We start from the raw sequence: 27,893 nt of genomic DNA on the forward strand, positions 1-27,893 counted from the left end.
TTTTTATTATGATTACTTTTAGACAGTGACATTTAATCTCATCCATTGATGAGATTAACATTGTACTCATTTTATTTTGAAACCGGTTTCTGACTAGTCTTGACTTTGCTGCCTAGATCATGTTGGAGCTGGCACAGCTTTACCTGGCCCAGGAAGACCTTGATGCTTCTCTGCGTCACTGCGCACTGCTTCTCCAGAGGGACCGGGACAATGAACCTGCCACCATGGTCAGTCTAGGCTTCTCTGCTGCTCAGGCAGTTGAGTTTTATTCTCCATGAGGAATGTTCAGATTTTATTTATAGAACTGTTAGTAGATGGTGCAGCATTGTGCTCATTTGCTTTTGGAAGAATAATCCATTTCTAACATGGGTCCGTTTGCCAATAAGAAGCAAAGATTATTAATCATGCAGTTATAGGAAAGGAAACAATTCTAGATTACACTGTGCTTTCCCTTTGGAGCTGCTTAACTTTTGTCTGGGCCTAAGGGGCATGTGAGACAGGTGTTGGGCCGTGGTCAACCGTCACATGATTTGCTAAACCCTGACTTTGACATCCTCACACAGACATCATGGACTAAGGTAAGATATCAGGAGAACACCCGGAGTCACAGGGAACAACAAAACCAAACAAAATGAAGCAACCAGAAAAACACCTCCCTAGATCCCTGCATGGCCTGTTTCACAGAGCTTTTGTTGTCTACATGGTTTTCGTAGGTTTTAAGTTATCTTACACGGATGACATTGCATGAGGCTCATTCAAGCTTAGCATATAACTAAGCACACTGTAAGTCCTCTTGCCTTTAAACACATGGAAAATCTCAGCAGGTCTTGGATGTTTTACATGTGACATGTGTGTGACTTATGTTTGTTTTCAATCCTTTCATTGTCTCTCTAGTACAGAAACTTGTTTCTATAGTAGTACAATGGAATAGTAAATGAGCCTCACATTATTTTTAAAGATTTATGTTTAATACTTGTGTTCATGTTGTGAAGGGAATAGGGGTGTGCGCCTACAATGCAGTGCCACCTCAGAGGTCCGAGGCAGTGGATCTCCCTTGAACTGGAGTTACAAGTCATTGTAAGCTGCCTGTCTATGGTGGGTGCTGGAAATTGAACTTGGGTCCTCTGTGAAAGCTGTCCATGCTTAAAAATACTGAGCCATCTCTCCAGTCCCCCATACTTGTTTTTCTGCCACCACTTAAAACTTTTTCTTTTCTTTTCTTTTCTTTTTTTCTAAATATCTGTGAACAGAGAATCTGGTTAGCATGCTTGATTAATTTTTGTAAATTTCTGTCCCTCCTGTTTTTCATAAATATTATTATAGTGCTAAATCTTCATTAAAAGAACATGCTTTGTAAAAATGTGTGGTACTGTTTTTAGAACCAACTTATCTTTACAGTTGATGGCTGACCTCATGTTCAGAAAACAGGACTATGAACAAGCAGTGTTTCATTTGCAGCAGCTTTTAGAACGGAAACCAGGTAAATGCACTCTGACTGATTTTGTTCAAATACGATCATCTTCCTGTTTCTTCAGGTTGTGTGTGTTCGTTTTGCTTTGTTAGCTTTTAAACTGTCGGGAAAGGGGTAGTTGATTAACCCTGACTCCGCTAATCCCATGCTTGGGTCTTTGTAGCTCGGGAGTCTATCAGGAAAAACCCCCACCAGGTCTATGTAATGAGCATGGTAGGTCTCTGTAAATGAGCGTGGCACGGCTGGGCTATCTTGCAATGCCCCCGTGTCACTGCATTGTTTTTTTAAGGTTTATTTTTATTACTTTTAACTATGTGTAGGTTGTGTGCCTGCACGTGGGAGTGTGCTCATGAGTGCAGGTGCATTCTGAGGCCGAGGTGTCAGATCCTCTGGAGCTGGAGTTACAGACAGTTATGAGCCACCCGATGGGGGTTCTAGGAACCAAACGAGTCCCAACAAGTGCTCTGTTTTGTTTGTTTTGTTTTTTTCTAGACAGGATTTCTCTGTGTAGCTTTGGCTGTCCTGGAACTCACTCTGTAGCCCAGGCTGGCCTCAAACTGAGAGATCCACCTGCCTCCCAAGTGCTGGGACTAAAGGTGTGTGCCGCTATCACCACCACCCCTGTGTCACTTTAGTGACTTCAGTCCTGGAACTGCTTCTCACACTTTCTGGCTCCTCAAACCTCTAGCACTCCTGCCTCCTTCATCCCCTCACCTAAAACCTTGCCATTGCTAGATAGAGAAAGCAACAGAAATTGAGAGAGAATTCCATTCCCAGTCACCAACAACTCTTCACAGCCCCCATCCTTCCTAGTTCTGATTCCACTTGTTGCCCACTCTTCCCAGGGTGCACTGCACACAGTCTCCCAGGCCGCAGAAGGGCTCAGCTCTGTGGTTTCTTCTCTCTGTTATCATTTTCCCTAATCAGCACACAGCCCTGCAGTGATAACTCCCAGACATAAATTACGTCAAATCCTCCCTACTCACTTTGACTGCCTAGACCTACCTTTATTTTCTGTAGGCCTCCATCATAGTTTTCCAATCCTTGCTATTTCCCGTTTCAAATTCTGTGTTTATTCAACCTCAAGCTCTTCCCATTTTTGTTGTTCTTTTTTAATTTATATTTTTATTTATTACAATTTATTTATTCACTTTGTATACCCTCTGCAGCCCCCTCCCTCGTCACCTCCCAATCCCGCCCTCCCATCCTCTTCTCCTCCCATGACCCTTCCCAAGTCCACCCATATGGGACCTCCCATATCAGTCTTCCTATTTCTTATGAAGGAATTATCTAACCTTATTTCCTTAGAATACAGACTTTTTTCCCCTCACGAGTAGCTTTAATCTGTTCTTGACCACATTTTCTCATACATTAGAGTTTTGTTTGCAAGCTTTAGAGCTGCCTTCTTCTCACATGTCATATGGGTTTCCTCTCTCCTCAGTTTCTGTTTCTCAGCACCAGCATTTCAGGAAAACAGCTAATAATTAATTGAGTTAGTCAACTTGCTGCTTTGGAGCATTTGTAAACAAGTGTGTTTTTTTCTTTTTTATGACTATATATTAATTGTACAAAGAAATAGGTGTACTTATGACATTTTTGTATATGTATATAATATGAGTGCATCATTTCAGTTATATTAACCTCTCCTGTCACTCTGACCCCTTCCTCTCTCAAATAGTACCACTTTTATTTTTATGATTTTTTTTTAACATTTTAAAATTGTTATTTATTACAATTTATTCACTTTGTATCCCAGCTGTGGCCCCCTTCCTCATCTCCCAATGCCACTTTCCCTCCCTCTTTTCTCATATGCCCCTCCCCTAGTCTTTCAATGCTGCTTGCCTGAGAAAGATAGGGACGAGGGGGTGTTGTGAGCACCAGAGAACAAGTCTGAGCATTAGTCTCAATGTGCCACTGCTCTCTTTAGCTGCAAGGTGTTTCATTGGGCTGGAACTCGTGAATCAGGATGAGTGACAGCCAGGAAGGCCTTGGGATCCTCCTGTCTGTCTCCCTTGCACTGAAGTTACAGGGCTCACTTCTTGCATTTTTATGTGGGTTTTAGAGATCAGCGATAACTCCCTGTCCCCTACTTTTGTGTCTTAAAGAAATTATTCATCATTCCAATGTAAGGACACTGTGCTCCAGCAATACTAAAAGAAGTGAACCCACACCCCAGAGGCTCTGTGTGGATTTTTCTCCTTCTTGCCTAGAATATATTTTGTCTTCCTTCCTTCTTTCTCTTTCTCACTATGTATCCTAAAATATATCACCCATGAGGGTTCATTGAGTGCCTTGATTTCTGCTTTGCAGAGGACTACAAGGGCTCTAGATCCAGAACTTTCAATGCTAAAGGAAATTCCAAGTCAAAATGGGATGAACTGATAACCCTAATCCATATGTTATTGTCAATAAGTACCTCTGTGTTACTAATATACATATGAATATATATTATCTATATATTTGTCTTCTCTGTTAGACTGTACAATTTTCAAGGTCAGGTAACAATGTGCTCATTGTAAATCCCTGGCAGACACATGTCAGTCACACAGTGCAAAGTCAGTGATTATTGATTGAATGGATCTGTGAATGACAGAACGGGAGTAGACAGGGAACAGAGTTTTCTACTGGTTGCTCACATTTTCCTAATCAGGTAGTGGTGAGGTTTTTAGATGAGAATAAGGAATGTTGAAAGGGTATTGGAGATTGGAAAACTTAGAAGAAAATTTGCAAAGTAGTTTTAAAGATTGAATTTACTAGAGATTACACTGATTGCACCATTCATCTAGTAATCAATGGATCAGTATTACTACTTAACCTTACCAAATTTTAATTAAAATTTTTGTCCACATTACCCTTTTTTTCATAATGTGAGCTTTATTCCCGATAGGGCTTTACCTACTTATCTACAAATTTGTTTCATGTGATTTCTCCTAAGCCATACCTATTCACAGTGATTCTATGTGTACGCTGTTGCTCATGACCAGTAGCATGACTTAAGTTATGGCCGCCGTTAGCTTATTTTAGAAATACACTGTCCAAGAGCTGGAGCAATGGCAAAAGACATTTGGTTCCCAGAACCCGTGACACATAGCTAACCACCTGTCACTCCAGTTCCAAGGAATCTTATGCCTCTTGCCTGGAAGACCTGTGTCTTATGTGTGTATATTCATGTTAAATATACACGCACACACGCACAGTTAAAAGTAAAATCTTTTTTAGAAGATTGTATTGTCCAATTTTATTTCTAATTGGAAATACCAGTCATAGCTGTAAGTCTGCTCTCATATTGTATCTTGTCTCAATTTTCCCCAATCATCTTGAGTTTCCTGCTTTTCCATTTTAACTAATTAAGAAGCTCCCTACTCTGTCTTCTTAGTTGCTAAGCAACATCGTCTGTCATCTTCTTCTGACCTACTGCTGTACTTAACACCCATGTCACCTCACCTGTTCTTCTGGCCCTGGGCACTTGCTGCTGCCTGGTGGCACGTTGTCAGATCAAAATCATAAGCTATTCCTTTGCTCAAAGTAGGTTCATCCTTCAGAGTAAAGCCTAAAATTAAAGGATGCTTTGAATACTATCATGGCTGGGCTGGCCTTCTGCTTATATTTCATTCCTCTCCCTGCTCTTTAGTAGCATCAAGGTTGCCATACTCCCCAAGGCTGCACCCTGATCCGTGTGGTGTGTGCAGGTGCCATCAGCTACTGGGAATGCCTTTGTCAGTCTGGCAATGTCTGACCCATCCCTGAGGCTATTCAGAGGTCAGCTCTTTGAGGAAAGCATTTCTGACCTCTGGTGTGTTGTATTTTCACAGCACTGTACTCCTGCATTTCACATCTCATTGTTTTGATACCTTTGCACTGTCCATCAATAAAAATATACCAGCTGCTATTTTTACCTTATGAGATCTGCCATTTTCCAAAATGAAAACACCTCATTCTCTCAACTAGCATGGCTAGTGAAAAGATAAGACAATGTAGTTTAGTCTCTCTGTGATTAGTATTGCTTGAGCTAATAATGACTACATTTCAGCAGTACCAGAAGAAAAGAATTTTTCAATAAGCTGTATTCCCAGTGTTGAATGTAGATACTTGTAAATATGTCTTACACTTACTAGCAATAGCATACAGAAAGTTTGGCCAGATATTTTAACATTTAGTCCTTGCTTTGTTCAGTTCGGCTTTTAGCCTGTTTGGCTTTATGATGATTATACGCCCCAGTGCCTGAAGAATCAGAGGTGTAAATGTAGCCAATCATACTGGGAGCTTGTAAATCTCATTAATACCTTCATTTGATTTAACTTCTGCAATGCTCTGAAGGTTGACATTACAATCATTTTAAGAAAACTGAGTCATTCTGGGTAAGATAATTTAATTTACTTGTCTTCACAATGCTAAGAGAAATGGCCAATTATGATTTCTCTTTTTCTGAGTCCCTGTTCTTTGTAGTGACACTAAAAAAAGGATAAACAATCTATAGACTCCAAATCTCAAAATTAGGTTTTAGAGAGGACAAAGGATTTGGTTGTTTTCACCATATATAACTAATGGATGCAAACCTTCCCAAGTTCTCTTCATTTTTTTAGTCTGATAAAATGTGTAACGTAAAAGTTATCATCTTAGCCATTTCTGAGCATACAGTGCACTGGAGTTAAGTATGTTCATATGATTGTGCAAGCAATAGCAATCACTCCCCACAGCTTGTGTAATCTCTCTAAACTGTCACCCTGCACTCCAGCTCCCCTCCCCCTCTCTCCTCTGCTGACAATCTCTTGCTTTTTTGGTCTGAGTCATAGCAAGTCCAGGTGGCTAATGGCATAGCCTGCAGCCTTTGTTCATGTGTCTGGCTTATTTCACCTAGCATAGTCTTCACAGAGTTCATCCCTGTTGGTATCTTGAGTTTACTTACATTTTCAAGTAATGGTTTATGTGTATATGTATCACATTTATCCGTCATCTGTAATGGAGATACAGATAGTACCCCCTTCGTGATTTTGGTAACACTGCTAATGTGCACAAATATCTGGTAACACTGTGCACAAATATCTGGTTGATGTTTTTATTCATTGCTCTGGTCCTGGCCTCAGAAGTATACTAATGCATCATATACTAATTCTCTTTGTTTTTAAAAATTAGGATCAAGGATTTGTTTTGAAAATTGGAGCTATGTTTGTTTGCTCATGAAGATACTTTAACCCAATGAATTCATCCTAAGAAAGTCATCACAGTAGTGTAAGAGTTTCAACAAATTCTCTATGAGTTCTATGATAATTGATATACAAGAGCCCTAACACCTAAAAACAGACTCCCAGAGAAATTAGCTATTAATGTAATAGTCTGTTAGGCAGCTGCTACAATCATAGCATTGAGGGCTACAGAATGACACTTTGGAAATATTTATTGTTTAATATTAAATCAAATCAAAACCCATAGTGTCAGCCAGATCTTGTGTACAAGTAATTGACTATTAGTCACACAAATCTGACTTTACTAATCTCTGAGTTATGAAAATAGGTCATTTTTTTTCTTCTTCACACAAAATATTTTTTCTTCTTTTGGTGTTCATGAATCATGGTCAAAATCATGTTCATATCCTAATATGTTACTAATAAGGGAAAACAATAGAAAGTTACAATGGAAACCAGAGAACTGAACTATTGTCTGTAGGAAAAGGTGGAAGAAGACTAAAATCCTGGGACTGATGTGGTAAGGCTGCAGTATGGCCAGCTGATTCTAGTCTTTAAATTCACACATGTTAAAAAATAAATTCTGGAATAAAACTTGTGACTGCCCACTCGATTGCCATCATGCACTTGTATTACTTGCCCTCTCTCTGCACTAAGTGGGAAAGAGTCTCAGAAATAGTTGTCAGTACATCTTTCTGAGTTGTAGAGTTAGATGACCTGGATGAAGGGCATAGAAGGTCAGTCTTTACTAGACATGCCTTGTTACAGCATCTTCCACAGTAGCCAGCCCATTGAAATAGGGATCATTCAAAAGATGATCCAGGCCATAAACCTCCTTTGGAAGTTATTGTTCATAAAATAGTCCTGTGATTATATTTCTGTTGTGTTTCATTTTAAGTAAATTGTACATTAATAAAATAGAACGATAATCTCCAGAACAAATGTTTTAACATGTTATCTATATCTGAAGTATTACTTGTTTCTAGATAATTTTATGACTTTGTCTCGTTTGATTGATCTCCTGAGAAGATGTGGGAAACTTGAGGATGTTCCAAGATTTTTCTCAATGGCTGAGAAACACAACTCCAGAACAAAATTGGAGCCAGGATTTCAGTACTGTAAAGGATTGCATTTTTGGTAAATTCATTATCAAATAAATCCTACCTCATAATGATTTGCTCCTCTCATTGTGCAGAATGAAGAAAGACTTTTCTTCATATTAAAGAATCTGCACTTTGAAGTGTTTTAATAAATTTATTTATGGAGCATGTTATAATCTGGTATAATCAATGATTGAAATTTTTTTTCAATCGATAAGGTATACTGGAGAACCAAATGATGCCCTTCGACATTTTAATAAAGCTCGGAAAGATAGTGATTGGGGCCAAAATGCACTTTATAACATGATAGAAATCTGCTTGAATCCAGACAACGACACTATTGGAGGCGAAGTGTTTGAAAACCTGGATGAGGACCTGGGGTAAGGAGCATTTGACACATTTCTTTTGGAACAGTTTTTAAAACTTACGTTGGGGACAATAAGCAGGAAAGAGAGAGAAAACCATCTTCTAGTATAATGCTTAGGGAAAGGTGGGTTGAGCATGTGTATGTGTGTGTGTGTGTGTGTGTGTGTATACAGCCCCTCTGGCATATGAATGCTGGCACTGACGTATACATCATACACATCTATAATAATATTTAAAATTAGCATGTCATAGACTCATATATTTGAATATTTGGTCCTTAGTTGGTAGAACTTTTTGGGAAGGATTAGGAGGTACAGCCTTGTTGGGCATTTCAGAAGACTTGGGAGATTCCCAGATTTCGCTCTCCTTTGTGGTTGTATATGAAGATGTGTGCTCCCAGCCTTCCTTTGCTGTGTCATTATAGACTCACACAGTCTGAAAACATAAGCCAAATTAAACTATTTTATTTTTTTATGTTGCTCCAGTCATGGTGTTTAATCACAACAACAACAGCAGAAATAACTAAAACAATTAGGCATGAAATGCTTTCCATTTCCTAAATCATAATAGATAGATTACGAAGGCATTCCCCTAATTATCAAAAATAAAATAAAGAATTTGACAACCATAATAAAGTCCTCATGACAGTACTAATGATTGCCACTGGGGAAATGCCTCAGTAGATAGAGTGCTTGCCACACAAGTATGAGTGCCTGAGTTCCAGTCTCCATATCCTGCATATATGTTAACTGCTCTTGATGGCTGGACTGTAATTCAGTCCACTCAGTAGCCAGAGACAGAGGATCTGCACAGCAGGTGGCAGGTGACTAGCTAAACTGGCAAACTCTGGGTTGAGAGACCTTTCCTTAATAAATACAGTAGAGAATGACTCAAGAACACTGCTGATGTCAACCTCAGTCTTCACATGAGCACACACAGACTGTACATAGAAACATGCACGCCACATACACTGCAAAATCAAAGCAAAGGAAAATAGAATAGTACCAACTTAGCACATCGTAGCTTCATGCCAGCCCTGTGCTCTGTTCTTTATATGCATTATCTCACATGTCTGCAACAGCATTGTGAAGTAAGCTTAGAGTCCCGTATCTGAAGCCGTGACCCAAAAGGACAGAACAAGGCCCAGGCAGAGTGGTGGCTGAATCCACAGCTTTGCAGCATTCACTGTGGGTTACTGCTGGAAAATGGTGGCATCCGCTCAAGCTGAGTCTGCTGTTTCGCTCTCAGAAAGAGTGGAAATGGATAAAGATATAATGGTTGCGTGACTGGCAGTGGCTGCCTTCGCTGCCTTTCGTTGGCATGCAATCTGTTTTTAATACAAGACAGTACCTGAGACCATTTGCCGGCACCACACAGGATGCTGACGTTCAGTGCTGCTGGAGGGCATAGAGCCATGCACTGCATAGCTCTCAGCAGATGGTGTATGAGGAGTGGAGGAAATTAGAACAAGGAAGGACAAGTCTCAAGATTAGATTAGAGAGACTAGTGAAACTTTAAAGTAGAGAAGTGACTTGCCTGTTTAGGAAAGTTAAGGTAATGAATAGACTGTTACAGACCTGTAGGCACCTACGTGCAGACCGTCAAACAGTTGAAAATACAAACTAGAACTCAGAGGAGCTGCTGCTAGTGCACACAGAGCTGTGAGAGACACCTGGAGGGCTGCGTGTGTGTGAAGGGCACACACAAGTTATTGCATACAGCCACAGGAAACAGACTAGATTTTGGGCATGCTGAGGCTCGCAGTCTCGAGGTCAAAACCAAAAACCAGATTGTACAGTTATGAAAGCCAAAGCATAGGAACTGCAGAGGAGATGGCAAGAACAGGAGATGGTTTCAGTGAGATTAAAATCACTAGGGCCGGCTGGGCATGGGGGTGCACACCTTCAATCCCAGCACTCAGGGAGGCAGAGGCAGGGGGATGGCTGTGACTTTGAGGCCAGCCTGGTCTACAAAGCAAGTTCAGGACAGCCAAAGCTACACAGAGAAACCCTGTCTTGTAAAACAAGACAAACAAAACAAAAAATTGCTAGGGCCTGTGCTGGAGAGATGACTCAGTGGTTAAGAACATGTATTTGCAAAGGATCTAAGTTTGGCTCATAATACCCGACTTGTCTGACTCACAACTGCCCGTCACTCCAGATCCAATGGGGCATCTAACACCTCTTTACTGTACTTACACACACACACACACACACACACACACACAAACACACACACACACACACAGTACACTAAAAGACTTCTGTATATAAGAAAAAGCTCAAGCATAAAGATGAGTGGTTTGACTGATGTATGCGTGGGGGCTTTGCTCTCAAATGCTTGAATCGTTACTATGCCTGAAATGTGCTACCTTTTGTCACGCATTCCTTTCTGATAGGTAACAAGATGAAGAGTGATTTTGTATGTTTGATAAACTTAGACTCAAGTGGAAGTTTTACCATTTGTGGTCTTTGAGGAATTCTCCTACTTTCCGAGTCTCAGTTTCCCCAAATATAAGATACATTGAGCATATACTGAAGGAACAGTACTGAAGGAACATTTACTGAATGAAATCATACAGCATCTGACCCTTTTCCTTATCTTGCTCTTCCTTCTGAGTACAAAACACCATTGGAAAATATGATTTTCTGTAGGACGTTTTTGTGTGTGGTGCCTGGGACTGAACCAGGACATCACCTATGAAGATTCTCTCTTTTTGTGAAGATTCTCTTTTTATTCTAGTTAGATATTAGCTAAAATTAACATTTTACCATGTATAGCTAGTGTTTAATTTTCATTTTAGAGGGACTCAGGATTTAATGGTGTCTAACTGAGGACATACTAATTAATTTTGGTAAAAATTCATTTATACTGCATTCCTTGGTATTAGAAAAAAATGAATGATGCACAAATTCTTTAAATGCATGATAAAGAAGAGCCAGTGCCTTGAGTTCTAACATCAGTCAGTTTTGTGTAACAGACATATGTAATTTATTCTTCGTGTCTACAGTACTTCAACTGAGAAGCAGGAGTCTGTGCAATTAGCAGTGAGGACAGCAGAAAAGCTCCTTAAAGAACTAAAGCCTCAGACCCTCCAGGGCCGCTTGCAACTCCGCATAATGGAAAACTGCTGCTTAATGGCCACCAAACAGAAGTCCAGCGTGGAGCAGGCCCTGAACACCTTCACTGAAATAGCAGCGTCTGAGGTCAGTGGCTTTCCTTTTTGACTTAGTCTGCCTTGTCTTGGTAAGACAAAGTGCTGTTTTGGATAGCTGACTGTTTCTTGAACATCACCTACTAGCTCACTCTTAATAAAAAGTAGATACATACTTACGTATATAAGCTTACGTGGTGTGCCATCATTTTGGTGTGTTACTCTCTGAGGGAACATGGAATTAATTTTACAGAAAAGAAATGTTTCAGAAGAGCACAAGATAGTTCTAAAAAAAAAGAGCTGAGTGTTCTGGAGGATTTTCATGCTTTATGCATGGCCAAGGCTCACTTACTAAGGGAACATGAACGCCTGCATGGCTCACCTTTTTGCTCAGTTTTCTTGGCATTTCTCCATCTGGAGAGCTGAATCTCTGGGGTCAGTACTGACAGCATTTGTCTTAGTCATGCAAGCCATGATTTCTTTGTAGCAACACTGAAATGACCTCCTGGAATCTTTTTATTGTTGGCATTTGCTTTATCTTTTTTCACCCCACTCAAATCTAGTCTCTCTCACTCTCTGAATGTTCAGCTAGACTTTCCCATACACAATCCTACTAAGGAAGGGATAGTTACAGATAGTAATACCGACTTCTAACCATCATCACTGATCATCATCATTTTCTCTTCAACTGAGCAATGCTCTAGGCCACTGAAAACTCACAATTATGTGCTTCTCAAAGGATACTGAAAATTTTCTATTTTGTTTGTCTTGGAGGTAATGATGGTAGATAAGCTACCAAAACCCTCTTACTGTGGCCCCATTGCTCACTTTCAGGACTCTGAAGAACAGAATGTCATGGATGGGTGTAGAGCTGCTTTAGATGGCAGCTTCAGCTCACTGTAAGCCACTGTGAGTCAAAACAGCAAGCTAGCCTGAGCATCAGCACCACCCAGAGCAGAGCCCTTCTGCAAACACTAAGATGATGCTCTCATCCCTGCAGGGTGGAATAGGAGATAAAGTCAGATATGCCTTCCAGGATTGCTTCAGTTTCCTTTGCAGAGTAAGAATGAGATATCGTTCGTGTCAGGCCTGGCTCAAAACCCAGGAAAAGACATCCGTGAAAGCTCCCTCAAATGAAGTGCTGATTTGTATAGATTTTCTCATTAAAAATAAATTATAAAAACAAAAATAGTCCAGAGAACTCCTGTGATGTGATGTTAAATGATTCTGTCAATAAAGGTAGAGAATTATCCTTTGGTACCTTAAGGCATTCAGTGGAAGTGAAGTAAGTACCAAGGATTCTTTACCCAATTTCTGTATTATAAACCAGATTAAACCCTTTCTGGAAGGGCATAATATTCATATATTGCTGTAGAATTTATAAGACATTCTAAAATACAGCTTAGTTTTTAAAACATGACTCCTGGGGGTGTTAATGATTATTGTTCCATCTTAAAGATGAGAGGCCTGACTTCAAAGTCTATAATATATTTACTGAGTCATCTTATGTACCTTTTATAAAGAAATATATATTCAAATGCTGTTTCTGTGATGTGTTTAAAAAAAAGAAAGAAAGAAAGAAAGAAAGAAGAGAGTAGGGCCCTCCCGAATTGGCATTCTGTAACAGATAGATGTCAGCTACTGAAAGAAGGGAAGTGGAATGCTCATGTAAGTCTAATAAATGTTAAAGGTACAGTCTGCAGCAAGGGTCACAGCCACCAACTGCTGAGGGTTGGAATTGTATCACATAGTTTAGAATTTATGCCGAGTAAATCCATTATTTCTGCCATAAAGTTTAAAAGAATAAAAGTCAGATACAGTGAATGGCATTGCAGCTCTCCCCTAGAAAGACTAAGCAAGGTTTTCCGTGAAGATGCCTTTCTGTGCAGCTCAGGCACCACCCTCAAGCTGCTTTCTATCAGTCAAGTGATGATGATGGGTGTTGGTTTGTTTCACTTAACTCATAGAATGAATGTGTTTAATGCAATGAATATTCATTAGCCAGCCAGTATTTATTCAGTATGATGGGAATCAAGAAATAATGTATCCTTTCTTTTTTCAAATTTCTCAGTCTTAAGAAAAAAGAGATAAGTGTATATATGTGAATATAATCGTTATCTGAACTAAAAAAAAAAAAATCAATTCCTTCTATTCTTCCCCGGAATTGCCAATGGAACTGTAGGTGATGGTTGGCTTAGGCTCAGGTGTGGGCAACAAAGGGCCATTGTCATCTCAGTACATGGTTCAGGTGGTGCCGTGAAAGCCAGTGCGACAGTGCAGCCACCGCACGTGTTTCCTCCATGACTCCTGTCACATTCCCCGAGTGACTTGGACTCTAAAGAGAGTTGGGAGACTCTTGTAAAGAAGCTGTGATTCTAGAAACAGGTGTGACTGGAGAGCTAGGAAAGCTTGCATTTTACAAACAGAAGGGTAAGTGTCTCAGAGTGAAGGGGAGAACCAAAATTCACTAAGGCAGAGAAATTTATCTAATTCAAAACACGGTGTCACTCAGGAATGTGACAGGAGTCATGGGGGAAAGGGCGCACGGTGGCTGCGCGGGGGCGCGCTTCTCTGACCCACTTGCTTTTACGGCACCACCTGAACCATGTACACAGATTACAGTGGCACTCTGTTGGCCACACCTGAGTTTTGTCCTCTGTGGTGACTGAGAATAAAAGAACTTCACTTCAAAGGCCGTACCAGGAAAGTGTGACGTCCACACTGAGGGGCATAAGCAGGCCTGGTGAGCTAGTGCTGAGATTCCAACTCGGTTTTCTGTTCCAGGGAGTCTTCGCTTCTGGAGAAGGGGGAGATGGCTGTGTAGGTAAAGTGAGTGTCTGACAAGCTTGAGCTCAGATTCCCCAGTGCTCACGTAAAAAGCCAGAAACAGAGGTGCATCTCTGTAGTCCCGGCACTGGGGAAGCTGAGAGGCCTCAGATCCCTGGAGCTATTTACCAGATAGCCTTCGCCGAATCATGAACTCCATGTTCAGTTTGTGACCCTGATTCAGAAAATAACATTGGGAAAGTGACTGAGGGAGATACCTGGCATCTACATAGTTTGTGATTTCATTTGGGCCACACACTTACTGATTTCCTCATAGTAGCTCCAGATTACTTCTGTGCCAAATAGTAATAATCCCACTTACCCAGCATGGAGCCAGACAGAAGGCACAGGTGAGTGTTTGTGTGGTGCACCCTGTGTTCTAAAGTTTAGTTTTCCCACAGAAGGATCATATCCCAGCTCTCTTGGGAATGGCAACAGCTTATATGATCTTGAAACAGACGCCAAAAGCCAGAAACCAGCTGAAGCGGATTGCAAAAATGACTTGGAATCCTATTGAAGCCGAGGATCTGGAGAAGAGCTGGCTGCTGCTTGCTGACATTTATATTCAGTCAGCAAAATATGACATGGCAGAAGAATTACTAAAACGGTGCCTGTGCCACAACCGGGTAGGTGACTGGGAAACAATGGTTAGCTGTGTTACCTAAGCTTCCTAGAGCAGAGCCAGGGGTCCATCTCTGATGTTTCTCCTTTGTGCCTTGACTTAAATGTTTACTCATACTGTAATCAGGAAATCCACATTATGATAAAAAAGAAGTTGTGTTCCCTTGAAGGTAATGGGAAGATAGATTTATGCAGTTCCAGCTTTCAGCTGGCCATGTCCTACTTGCAGAAAATGCTTTTGGAATGCCAAGCATTCACTATAATTACTCCTCTCATCCCAGAACTAATGAAAATTGCAGAGTATTAATTGTGGCCGTCTGTCCATCCCTTTAAGGGGTTTTCTCGAGGACCTTACCGCAGCTGCATGTCATTTCTAATTTAATTTAATAAAAGTCCTTATCTTTAGGTATAAAATGGAAAAAATCTTCAGCTCTGTACAATGTAAGCCCTTTTTACTTACAGTCCATTGTTCAGACACATAAAGAAGATATCTTATTATGAACATTTTTTAAAGGTCAGGTGTGAATTAGTATTTGCTGAGAAATAATTATATTTGACTTAGAAAGTTGAGGCTATTTATATTCACAGCTTCATACCAATTAGCTAAAAATGTTAATCACAGTAAATCTGTTTTTATTCTCTTTAAGTAAATTAGATTATAAAATGCATTATGTGCTTTTTAAGAAAGAGTTATGATTACCTAAAAGTATTAAGATGATTTCTTAGTAATTAAAAACCTAACATTCATGTTCTTTATCATTTGGTAGACTACTTAAAATGACCGGTTTCAGCAATTTTAACTTTATTGGCCTTGAAAACAAATTACTCATGATAAGCTTTAAAATCTAAACTACTGTATAGTTGAACAGTATTTATGCCCAGTCTGAGGTTAAGTGACATTGAATGGGAATTAAGGCTTTGACACAGATAGAATCCCAGCTTTGGTCGGCATCTTGTATGATCAAGTTTGCTTGCTCCTTCAGAACCTTCATTCAGCCCAGTTTCTTTGTAATTTCCATTTGGAAGCATAAGACTCAGGAATCAAAGCTTAGGAACCTTGAGTTATATAATTTTAAAATGAAAACCACTGATATTTGGGCCAAGAAAGCATCAAACGACACTAGAGCATCTTGCCATACCAGATGGTAAAAAAGCTATCAGAGACGGTAAGAGTCATAGCAGGCACTCAGGAGCCACATTGAAGACAGCCCAACAGCCAGAGTTGGGACACCAAGTACCAAAAGGAATGAGAAATGCAATAGATTAAAACTCATCCAATATGTTAAACAGATGACTGCCTAAAAATACAAAAAAAAAAAAAAACAGAATTAGTCAACACTGCAGTATGCTAATCAGCTGGCTGTTTTTGTCAGACGAAGGAGAAGAATACAACACCTGTCCTGGGTTTTCCGTATAAGCTGCACTGTTAAGTAGCCAATTCTTTGACAAGACATCTCAATGTAGAGATTTTTTTTTCAAATAATAAATAAACAATAATAAGTATCACTATTTTCCAAGATTGATGAGTTTGTGAATGGACAGAATATTATGAAAAGGGAGAAAATCAAACATCCTGTGCGTTGTCATTGAAAAACAAAATGTCTATGACAGAGATGGAGCTGGGATGAAAAAATGCACAAGATAAATACAACAGTGCACTATATTGTCAATCAAGTGAACTAAAAAATAAAATCAAATCAGAACATTGAAGACTACTGTGCTGAGCTTTGGGGCATCTGAGTGGTAAATAGGGGCTCTTTAGATTCAGATTTTTGTCTGTGTTTTAATGAAAACTGATTTTAGTGAAAATACTGATAAAATTTCTTAGAATAAGCAAATATGTTATAATAAACTTTGTTGGCATGTAAGGAAAATATTCAGACTGAGTTTCGAACACAGTGGTTCTCAACCTGAGGGTTGTGACCCTGTAGGGTTCAAATATCAGATAACCTGCATATAAGATATTTATATATATTATGATTAATAACAGTAGCAAAATTATGGTTATGAAGTAGCAACAAAAATCATTGTATGGTTGAGGGTCACCACAACATGAGGAACTGAATTAAAGGGTCACAGCATTAGGGAGGTTGATCACCACTGCAAAAAGCAGGGAATGTCAGTGATATTGGCTAAGTTGTAGAAATACTACAAAGACACAGTCAACTAAATCTGTGTGGATAAAAATGCTATTGTAAAGCTCCCTTATACTACTTTTAATTAAGGTAATAGAGACAGACGAAAAATTCTCTAGATCAAAACAGATGAGCTATTTCAAACTATTCACAGTCTGTGACATGGATCAGATCCTCAGTCTAACAAACTCTTTAAAAATAAATTGTTTCAACAATTTGAAATATACCTAATGTCTGAATGGGTGATTAAGAAGTTGGCATGTTCTCTGTGCCATGAATTTGGGTTATATTTAAGGAAGTCTTTACCCTTTGGATAAGCATTCTAGCATATGTATGGTTAAAATTATACCATATCTGAGGATATTTTTCTTGGTGGTATGAAAGTGTAAGTGTGTGTCAGGAGCCAGTTCAGTAGTTAATTTTTTAAGGAAAGTTATGTGTCTTTGGTTTTCATTATACTATTAACCCTATATGTATGTTTTAATTAGTAATAATATATTGGGTATACCTGTATACGAGCAAAATATGCATACCATTATGTGTATTTCTGGTTCTGTGAAAAGAACTTCTACTTCTGAAAGGTATGGGCTGGCTTTTAGTATCAGAATCATTCACCACATCCTGTACATACTTTGGTGGTATACTCAAGTTTGCAAACCATTTCTTTATACACCATTTAGAGGGCTTAATATGAATGATGTGCATGTTATGCAAATCCCATAAAATTGTATCGGTATTGAGTTTAATCTAGTCATGTCTTCCATTTCTCCTCAGTCCTGCTGCAAAGCTTATGAATACATGGGCTACATTATGGAGAAAGAGCAAGCATATACAGATGCGGCCTTCAACTATGAGATGGCGTGGAAACATAGTAATCAGACAAATCCTGCAGTGGGTGAGTTTGGCAAACTGGGCCCAGTGTGTTAACAAGCAATGGTATATTATCTGTAAATCTGAAGCCTTGGGTGACGTCAGCAGTGCATCAGTGACTAACCTCAGCCTCCTGGTGATGGGACTTCCCCCGCTGAGTATGTCTGACTCACAGAAGCAGTGAGAGAATGGCCCTTCAGTGGAAAATTCCTTCTGGGATGACCCCCCAGGTATTTCTTGTACTTGGCACTGTCCTTTGAAACCACTAAACATGGTTTAAACTTCCCTTTGAACATTTTTATAATTGAGATAGAGATGGAGAGTTTCCATGGTCACAATGCATGAAACGTTACTATGTTTGCATGTGTTAACCACATTTATTTGTAAATATGGCTTGGCTCATTATGAATATAAAAGTGTTAATGTTTTTATTACATTAGGTGATTTCAAGCTATTAACTTAGCCTAAGATGGCACCAGTCTTTAACAGCTGTGTCATAATGTTTGATTGCAGTCAGACCATCCTCCTTACACTCAATGCCATCTGTTCAGATTGGCCCCTAATTTGTGCTTCTTTAGGATCTGTTAAATTACTATATTAGATAAAGCACAGGAACTTATGATTGTTTATACATTTTAATTCCCAGCTATTATGCATCATATGAAATAGTCACCTTGTAAGGTGGACATTTCTTAAATACCCATAAAATATAAATAATTTTGACAATTTATTCTGGCAGACTAATGTGCTTCAAAGTTACTTATATACTGTGTTCATCTGAAAACACAGAGACTCCAACTCACCAGCTTTTTTCCTTATATTATTTTAGTTTACAAATGATCTTGGCAGCTCTCCCCGTGTTCATTTCATAGGTGTTTCTCTGACAGTTTCAATTATTTGGTTTCTCCCTTAAGATTGTCACTATATCCACTACTCCAATCTGGCTGGCCAAATTAGCAGTGCATTGCACTTGTCAAGAAACCCTTAAACTCCACATACTGTTTCCATAGAGTTCCAAATAGGGTGCTGTCACTTCAAATGGCACCAAGATAGATATGCCAGTGATAGGTAGATAAATAGGTAGATAGATAGATAGATATAATTTACATAAAATATATATAGTTACATTCCTTGTATAAATATGCATATGCATAAGAACACATTTAAAATGAAAAAAAGCATTTAATTAGAGGAGTACTCGGAATGAGAGCCAGTGAGGGAAGCACCCAGTCACACCTATACTTAGGTGACATGGCAGTCACTAGACTTCTTGATTTACTTTCTCTGTGTCCCCGCTTGATCTATAACTGAGCGTGCACACTTTTGACAGACCTTTCTTTCCTTTCGCATTTTACTTTGTTCGAGATGGCCTTATTGACTTTATCCAACATTAAAGGTATGATTCTAATAATGTTTTCTTAACCAGGAAAATTACTATTATACTATTATAATTGGTACTCCAAAAGTTTTTTTAAACCATTTCATCATAAGACTATTGTTTGATGTCTAAAGTTGTAGTGAGAGGAACTAGAGAGATGGCTCAGCAGGTAAGGGCACTGGCTGAACTTCCAGAGGACCCACATTGCATTCCAAGTACCCACATGATGGTTCACAGCCATCTGTAACTCCAGGTTGCAGGGATCTGACTTTCTCTTCTGGCCTCTACCAGCACCAGACATACAATGATGCATATCTGCAAACAAATCACCCATAGACATAAATAAAAATGAATACAATTTTACTATAAGAGGTAAGAATTGTTTCCATAACAGTTAAGGAAACTGAAAAGCAAAAATTCAGACAATGTCCTAATGTTCCAAAGACAGTCAGCAAGCCAGAAATCCACACTTATACATTGAAAAGCTTTGAGTAGTTTGAGGAGGAATGATACAATTTTACCCAGCTGTGAAACCTGTGAGATACAATAACGGTTTGCCTGGAAGACATATCCATTGGTGTGATGGTGGCACAAACGTCACGGGAGTAACCACCCACTTTCTAATTGGATTTAATTCCTGCTACATGAGATGAAACACAAACTTTGCAGCATTGTTGGACCAAGAACCTGTGGTTAGACATTTCTTAGTCCCAGAGGAGAATGTATTAGTATTATTCTGCTAATTGGACAAGTACTAAACTGACTCCTAATGGATGACTTATTGTTATCCCATAGATTAATGCAGCTTTGAACCCTCATCTGAGAAGTTTCTGTTTGCAGCATTAACAGAGACAATCACAAGTGGCCAAGGTGCAGAGAATAAGAGCATGAACAGTGCTCAACTCTAAGTGGGTATCTATACTGTACCCTCTGCCCCCAAGAGTTCATTGTGGAAGAGGAGGTGGAAAGACTATAATCTTTTCTTATTCTTGGAGTAGTCTTCTAGGAGAGCAACAATCATTTTGATTGTCTTAAAACTTCTAATCCTCAACACTAGAAGAGTGGCAGTCCTGTATGCGTAATTGTGACAGTCTTACTGTTCACTGAGTAAGATTTCTGAAGCCTAATCTAACCACCTGCGCTGCTCTCTCAATTGCTGTCTTCTCATCGAGGACTCTGAAGTGGTTTGGTTTCTTACATGCCTTACCATTAGTCTTGACATATGCAGTTCCCACTACCTGAAGAGAAAGGGTTTTGGTTCCCAGCCTGGCTCAGCTTAGGCCTTATCCTTTCCTTTCCAGTAACCCAGCACCCTCTTCCTGTGGTTTAGGTTCCTTCTGTAACATTGTTAGATTGGATTTTTATATTGATCTTTCTCTCATAGACTTTATCTGTGCTTGAAATTATTCATTTATTCATGTAAGTACTTAAATATTCACTTCCTCTACTACTAAGAGTATTGGCTACAGGAATCAAGTTTTCCTAATAGGTACTAAATGAACCTATACTGTCTAGATCAGTGGGCATGTTGTTTACTGCCTTGTGATGACTTTTTACTGTAACCTGAAATCAACGTGACCTTTTTTAGTAAGTTAAAGAAACCGCATGTGCGGAATAGCAATCCTCGCACCCAACAGTTATTCACTGTGGTCCTTTCTTCCAGTTTTGTTCTTTTCTCTTTGATCTTCCTAATTTTCACTTTGCTGTTTATTGCCGTGTCACTTTTCTCTGTACTCGTTTTGCCAACAGTTTTCCTTAGGGCTTCTCTAATGAGTCACCAGAAGAGGAAGAAAAAAACCATGTACCACTGTGTCCATCTTTTTTGTCTTAACAGGGTACAAATTGGCATTTAATTACCTAAAAGCAAAACGATATGTGGATGCAATTGATGTATGTCACCAGGTAAAAACTTAAATTACAGTTGCTTAAAACCAAATATATCTGGGCACAGGGGTCTTTTCTGAGACTGGCACTCTACCAAGGACCATGTATGGCTATAACCTAGAACCTCTGCTCGGATGTAGCCCATGGTAGCTCAGTAACCAATTGGTTTCCCATAGTAAGGGGAACAGGGACTATTTCTGACAGGAACTCAATGGCAGGACCTTTGACCTCTCCACCCCCAAGAGAGGAGCAGTCCTGCTAGGCCACAGAGGAGGACTTTGCAGCCAGTCCTGAAGATACCTGATAAAACAGGGTCAGATGAAAGGGAAGAAGGTCCTCCCCTGTCAGTGCACTTGGAAAGGGGCAGGGAGGAAATGAAGGAGGAAGGGTGGGATTGGGAGGAAATGAGGGAGCGGGATACAGCTGGGATACAGAATTAATAAAATGTAACTAATAATAAAAAAAATTTAAAAAAAATTGTACAGATGGAGGCTGGAAAGATGTCTCAGCTCTTAAAGGCTAAGGCTCATAACCAAAAGTATGGATGCACAATTTTCTTTTACTCTCAAGACATCATTGAATAGAAAGGAGTAGAAGATAAGTCTTTAAATAGTTTATTAAATAAATTGTGAGGAAATTTTCTGTGTTTAGTTAAAAATTAGAAAATAAATTTAAAACAAGGATTTGTTTTTTATTTAAAATTGGGGTTCAGTGTTTGATCAGTTTAAAGACACAGGCTAGTAGGAAAAAATGTTAAACCAAACCCAGTTTGGAAGGTGTCTGAAGGCCTGGGGAGATGGTTCAACAGTTAGGAGCATTTGCTGCTCTTGCAGAGGACCTGGAATTGGTTGCCAGCACCAATGTGCAGCTCTCAACCATCTCTTTTTCTGGCCTCTGCAGGCACTAGGGACACATTTGATTTCCTAGGTCATTATTTTAAGTGGAACCTTTTATGAATGTATCTAAATAAGTTTATTAGAGAATTTTGATTTTTAAATTATAGAAATATTCCATACTTTAGAAAGTGTTTCTACATTTTATCTCATTAAAACCCTGCGATTCAAATGGCTTATTTAAGTTCCTTCCAGCTTTAGAATTTCTACAGTTCTTTATATTTGCCATGTCCCAGTGGTCCTTCATGCAAGGCAATAGTTTCAGAATGAGCGTCTTACAATTTTTCATAGCCCTTACCCCAGATAGTTCTGTACAGACATTATGGAGGTAAATAACCTGGCTAGGGGATTGCTATTGATTGCTTAATTCCGAAAGGTAGTGTTTCTCTCCAAGGTAAGGATGAACACAAAGCAAGGCTTATGCATTAGAATCACTTGTGAAGTTCTATCTTTTTAAATGAATAGCTACTCACTCTTTAGACATAGTATTCCTGGGAATTGGAATGTTCTAAAATCAGTGTAGCTAAATCTGATGTCGCTCCCAGTTATTATCACTCTCCCAGAGTGTATTAGAAGTTGTCCTCTATGCTGTCTGTTAAGGAAGCTTGTATGGGATGTTTCCACGTGTGGTTCCATATTCTGATGTTCTTATCCTCTTGTCTAAATGAGTCACCACTTTACAGCTGAGATTATCACCCTGCTCAGATGTAGCCCATAGGCAGTTCGGTCTCAGTCTCCATAGGGGTTCCGTAATAAGGGGAGCAGGAGCTATCTCTGACGTAGACACTGTTGCGGGCTCCTTGATCACTTCCCCCTGAGAGGGTGGCCTTGCCAGGCCACAGAGGAAGAGGATCCACACAGTCCTGATGAGACTTGAAAGGCTAGGGTCAGATGGCAGGGGAGGAGGGCTCCCGCTTTCTGAGAACTAGGGAATGGGGAAGGGAGAGGAGGGAGGAGCGAGGGCCAGAGGGTGGGACCAGGAGGACAAGATGGGGATGTAAAATGAATAAATTAAGAAGGAAGGAAGGAAGGAAGGAAGGAAGGAAGGAAGGAAGGAAGGAAGGAAGGAAGGAAGGAAGGAAGGAAAGTGTAATAGTTACCATGTTAATACAGTTGAGGTCTTGGCCACAATGCACATTATAGAATAGTCATGGCTCACTTGTTCTCAACTGTCCATTACAAGTTATTTTGGCTTTGTTTCCCAGGTTCTTGAATCACATCCAACTTACCCCAAAATCAGAAAGGAAATACTTGATAAGGCCCGTGCGTCTTTAAGACCTTGAAAATGATGGTGTTAACTGAAGTGTTGAACAAACGAAGGGATCCGACAGCCCCTCAGCATTTGCCGGTCACACAGGCTCCAGCTGACAGTGTCACAGAAGTGTGGCCCGCCTTCTCCAGCAGAGGCTGCTGCTGTCCACAGACGAACGCTGGTGTGCGGTGTCACCCAGGCAGGGCTGGCTGAGAGCTGATCTTTCTCTCTGCCAGTAGGCACAGATATGGTAACTCCATTGTAAAGGCTAGCTCATTTCTACAGAAAATATTTTCGTTAAAGTCTAGGTGATATATCTTTTCTGAAGATCATTAGATTTTTCAACAGTCCTATTTAAAGTCTACTGTTATATGTTAATTTTTTATTATAGTTTGGGATATACTCTCATGTAATTTATGAAAAAAATAATCAATATTTTAATAAAGATTTTCTGAATATCTCGTTTACATTTTTCTCAGAACTCAAAAGACACACTGTTTTGTCAAATAAAAGTAAGCTCACAGGGCAGTCAGTAGTGTTAGGTAATAATATTAAGGGAAATAACATTTATTAGAAAAATCTTTCCGGAAAGGTATCAAAGTGTGTTTTGCCTGTCTTTGTTATGTTCATGCTTCCTCCTGTCACGGCAAGAATGATCTTAAGAAATGATCATTTTCTAAAACCCATTTAAGTAGGTAAATCCTAAATCCCCATAGCAGTATTTAACCAAAAGTCACTAGAGTGAGTCTAATATATCCCAGACAGTGGTCTGGTGAAAAAATGTGAAAATTGCTCTCAGTCATCAGGGACTCACAAAGCATAGAATGGGAGGGTGGCTGCCCCGGTAAATAGAACTCAATAGCCAGCCTCAGCCTTTTTACACTACATTACCTAATCTCAACAAGCTTGGTATTTAGCATTCCTTTCAATGTCTTATCTACATCTTCTTAGTTCTTTAAAAATGCAATAGTCTTCAGTTTTATTTTCACTTGCAATAAAATATTTTTAATAATTTGTTTTTCTTTAAAATAGATTACTTTGGGGATGACATCTCCATAATTTTAGTGTCCTTTTATTTCCAATTATGTGCTATAAAATTCTAATCATTCTTCACCAAAATTGCATTTATATAATTTCATAAAACTCTGATAATAACATTTAGGAACTATTTTGTATCTAATAAAACACTTTTATGTTCATCGCATTTGTTCATCACAAGGCTAGGAAAAAATGTAATATTCCTATCCTACAGATTCCAAGCTGTCCAATCCCTAGGTGAAGAGCTATAGGCAATTAACAACGGCTAAGAGAAACACAATTATTTTTCCTCAGTGGTGAGACTCCTAATTAGCTCTTCTGCATCACCCCCAACTTCCAGATCCTGCCTATTCCTTCCATAACAAAGAATGAGCATGTGCATGTGGTGATTTGAATGAGAAATGTCCCCACCACAGGCTTATGTATTTAATACTTTGTCCCCAGTTGGTATTGCTGTTTGGGAACATTATGAAACCTTTAGGAGGTATAGCCTCGCTGGAGGAACTCCATCACTCAGGGTGGAATTTCAGGTTTACAGTCCCCTGGGTGGCTTACTCCTTTCATTGAGTATTTTTGTTATCACTTTAGAAAAGCCATTATTGGGGCTGGAGAAATGGCTCAGAGGTTAAGACACTAGCTGTTCTTCCAAAGGTCCTGAGTTCAATTTCCAGCAACCACATGGTGGCTCACAACCACCTCTTCTGGTGCCCTCTTCTGGTGTGCAGGCATATGTGCAGGCAGAACACTGTGTAAATAATAAATAATATAAATATAAATATAAAAAAAGAAAAACCATTGTCCTATCCAGGCTCAGTTCAATGTAACCATCCTGCCATTCTGGCTCTTGCTACCTTATCTATACTCTACAGAATTGGCTGTCCCAGAGGTTTTGTTTTTGTTTTGTTTGTTTGTTTGTTTGTTTCACTGAGAATTGATTTTTGTGACATCTCTAAATCAGAAATATGTGAAGTTTGGAGCTTAGGTCAAGCAGTTACAACTCCAAATAGCAGCTTAAACGACCACAGTGCACCAAATTCATGCCTGCTTCAGGATGGAGAAGACTCAGAAAACCTAGTGGAAAAAGTTCCCTTAGAGCCTGGATCTGAATAAATGCCCTCGGGATCTAAGGAAGAGGTTGGAAGTTTAGTGTGCTCTGACTTTTACAAATGTGGTCACATCTAGTGTGATAAGTGGAGATGCCCTGGAGGCAATAGCCTTCTTCCCCCAAAGTCAGGACAACCCAGAACAGACCTGGGATGGCCTTCCTGCAGGACCGGTGGAGAAACTGAGGTCGAACTTTGGACTAGGGTTCAAGTAGATGGGACTCCTGGGACCAATTATGATGCCGAGAGGAGCCATCCTACTTTGGGACCAGAGAAGATCAGTAATTTTCAAACGGGGTCATGTGGTTCTATTGGTGCTGATTGAGCACCAACGCATGGGCAGGAAAGTGCTACACCCATTCACTGTCAATAAGGCAGCCTGAGTGAGAGGCTGTCCCTTGACCAACTGTCCGATTTAGAGAAACACCATTAGGAATACTCAGGAATGGGGGTAGGGGAGCAGCATGTTTTTGTTTTGTTTTGTTTTGTTTTTTTCTGGTGTCACTGAACTTAAAAAAAAAAAAGGTAGCCAAATGTGTTCACATTTGTCTAATGATGAATTTCTATGTAGCTATTAAGTATTTTCAAACTCAGTGTTTTCCAAGTGTATTTAATTGTCAAAGTTCTAAAACTGGAGAAGTGTTATTATTGATGTTATATGGCCATTTACAAGAAACATAGGCCCATATATAACAGTCACCACATACATACAAACCTGAACATACAATTATTAACAGAATTATATTTTTTGCAATGATGAAAGTTAACTATAATAAACATTTTACATTAAAAAATAGGACATTTAAAATGTAACTTTTAGAGGGCAACCTTTGCAATCTTCTTTTTCAGTGTCTGCAGATCTTTTCTTGGCAAAGATGAGTAGGGAAAAAAAAAAGCTGATGTTCAATTCTTAACTCAAATTTTTCTAATCGTTCCTACAAAATATTTTCTAATTTCATTTGATTGCCAGACATCCAGAGTGAGAATGTAGAAAAGAGACTTTCAGAAAATGGCACTGAGAGCAATAACAACTGAGTGACAGAATATAAGCGCCCTTGCAGGGCTACACAGAGAATACCTCAGTAAAGGAGCAGAGAGCACATCTTCAGGAATCCAGAAGGACCTCTGAGCAAAACATCAGGAAATGGTGAATGCCAAGGTGGCTAGAGGAGCCCTATGCTAATGGGCTTTTTCATCTGTTTTATAATGAATAAGATAGTCTTGGGCCAAAGGGCAGCCCCTTGTCCTGCAGAGCCATGGCCTCTGTGTGGCTTGGACTTGAGGAATTTTTCATTTATATCCACCCTTCTGGTTGTGGTTGCTGAAAGTTGGCCTGCCAGATTTGAACTGGGGCCAGGGAGGGTGTGGCATTGTGACATGATAAGTCATAGTTATGAGCAAATAAATAAATAAATAAATAAATAAATAAATAAATAAATGAATAAATGAATAATGCCATCTACCTTCTCATACTTTTCTTCAGCTCCAGATAGATTGTGGGTTTTTTTGTTTTTTTTTAGAGAAACGCTTACCGTGCTCGTCAGTGAATCTGGCACAGTGCCCGTGAATGCAATCCGAGCCCATAAATGAGAAAAGCTGAGTAATGAGAGGATTTCTGAATCCTCCTTCCAAACAGATAACCTTTGGAGAGAAGGCAGCCCGCTTTCAGATAGTGTGTGTTATTTTTATCTTCCCTCAAGCAAATTCTCTTGGCAATCTTAAACTGTTTTTAAGAAAACAAGGATATTTTGAGAAGGTAATTACTACTTCCGTTTCCACCCAAGGCAGCCTAGTTGTATTTTTAGGGGGGGAAGTGATGGAAGAGCCTGAGAAAACTCTTAGAGCAGGACAGATGCTGTGGCTAGCCAATAGCATCACACTCAGATCCAGCTCCTGGTGGAAGGCTCACTAAGCTTACCTGCTTTCAAGAAAACAAGTGCAGAAGTGTTCTTTTCATGCGGTTACAGTGGGTCTCTGTAACCCTGGCTGTGCTGCACTCACTCTGTAGACCAGACTAGCCTCAAATTACGTGCCTCTGCTGCCATTAAAGGTGTGCATCACGATGCCTGGCTCAATAATGTACAATTTTAAAAAGAGTGAACTCATGCTACAAGAGCTAGGACACAGGTATGTATCCTGAACTCATTTCTCTGTAATCAAAACATAAATCTCATAAAGCATTATGGCTTGTTGAATGTTACCTATTCGCATATTTCTCCATTTCTGTCTATTCGTGTGTGTGTGTGTGTGTGTGCGTGCGCGTGCGTGCGCGCGCACGCACATGGGTATTGAATATGTGTACATGTGTGTACATGTGCCTATGTGTGTTCAGGCACATATAGCCAGAAGAAAAACATTGGTTGTCATGCCTAAAGACCATCCACATTGTTTGTTTGTTTGTTTGTTTGTTTGTTTGTTTGTTTTAGGCAGGCTGTCTCATTGGACTGGAACTTGCCAAATTACTAGAATAGTCAACCAGCTCACGAACCCACCTGTCTCATCCTCCTCAGGACTGGGTAACCAGGGTGATGTGAAGCCTCTCTTTATGTGGATTCTGGGGAATGGAGCTCAGGTCCAGATGCTTCATAAATACATGCTCACTGGGCTATCGTTCCATCC

At 39.6% G+C, this 27,893-nt stretch overlaps 1 protein-coding gene across 1 annotated transcript in view; it reads left to right on the forward strand.

The window, feature by feature from the left end:
* Ttc21b (tetratricopeptide repeat domain 21B) overlaps positions 1–23,553 on the forward strand; it is a 72,049-nt gene extending 48,496 nt beyond the window's left edge. The window contains exons 21-29 of the mRNA XM_055600383.1: positions 117–227; positions 1,399–1,480; positions 7,641–7,791; positions 7,973–8,134; positions 11,131–11,326; positions 14,502–14,726; positions 17,631–17,751; positions 20,939–21,006; positions 23,087–23,553. Of these exons, the coding sequence (XP_055456358.1) occupies positions 117–227; positions 1,399–1,480; positions 7,641–7,791; positions 7,973–8,134; positions 11,131–11,326; positions 14,502–14,726; positions 17,631–17,751; positions 20,939–21,006; positions 23,087–23,164 (1,194 nt within the window). The 3' untranslated portion in view covers positions 23,165–23,553. The remainder of the gene's footprint in view (positions 1–116; positions 228–1,398; positions 1,481–7,640; positions 7,792–7,972; positions 8,135–11,130; positions 11,327–14,501; positions 14,727–17,630; positions 17,752–20,938; positions 21,007–23,086) is intronic.
* Positions 23,554–27,893: the final 4,340 nt, after the last annotated feature.

The sequence above is a fragment of the Psammomys obesus genome, unplaced genomic scaffold (assembly GCF_907164565.1).
Source record: "Psammomys obesus unplaced genomic scaffold, mPsaObe1.curated_primary_1811, whole genome shotgun sequence".
NCBI classification, from domain to species: Eukaryota; Metazoa; Chordata; class Mammalia; order Rodentia; family Muridae; genus Psammomys; species Psammomys obesus.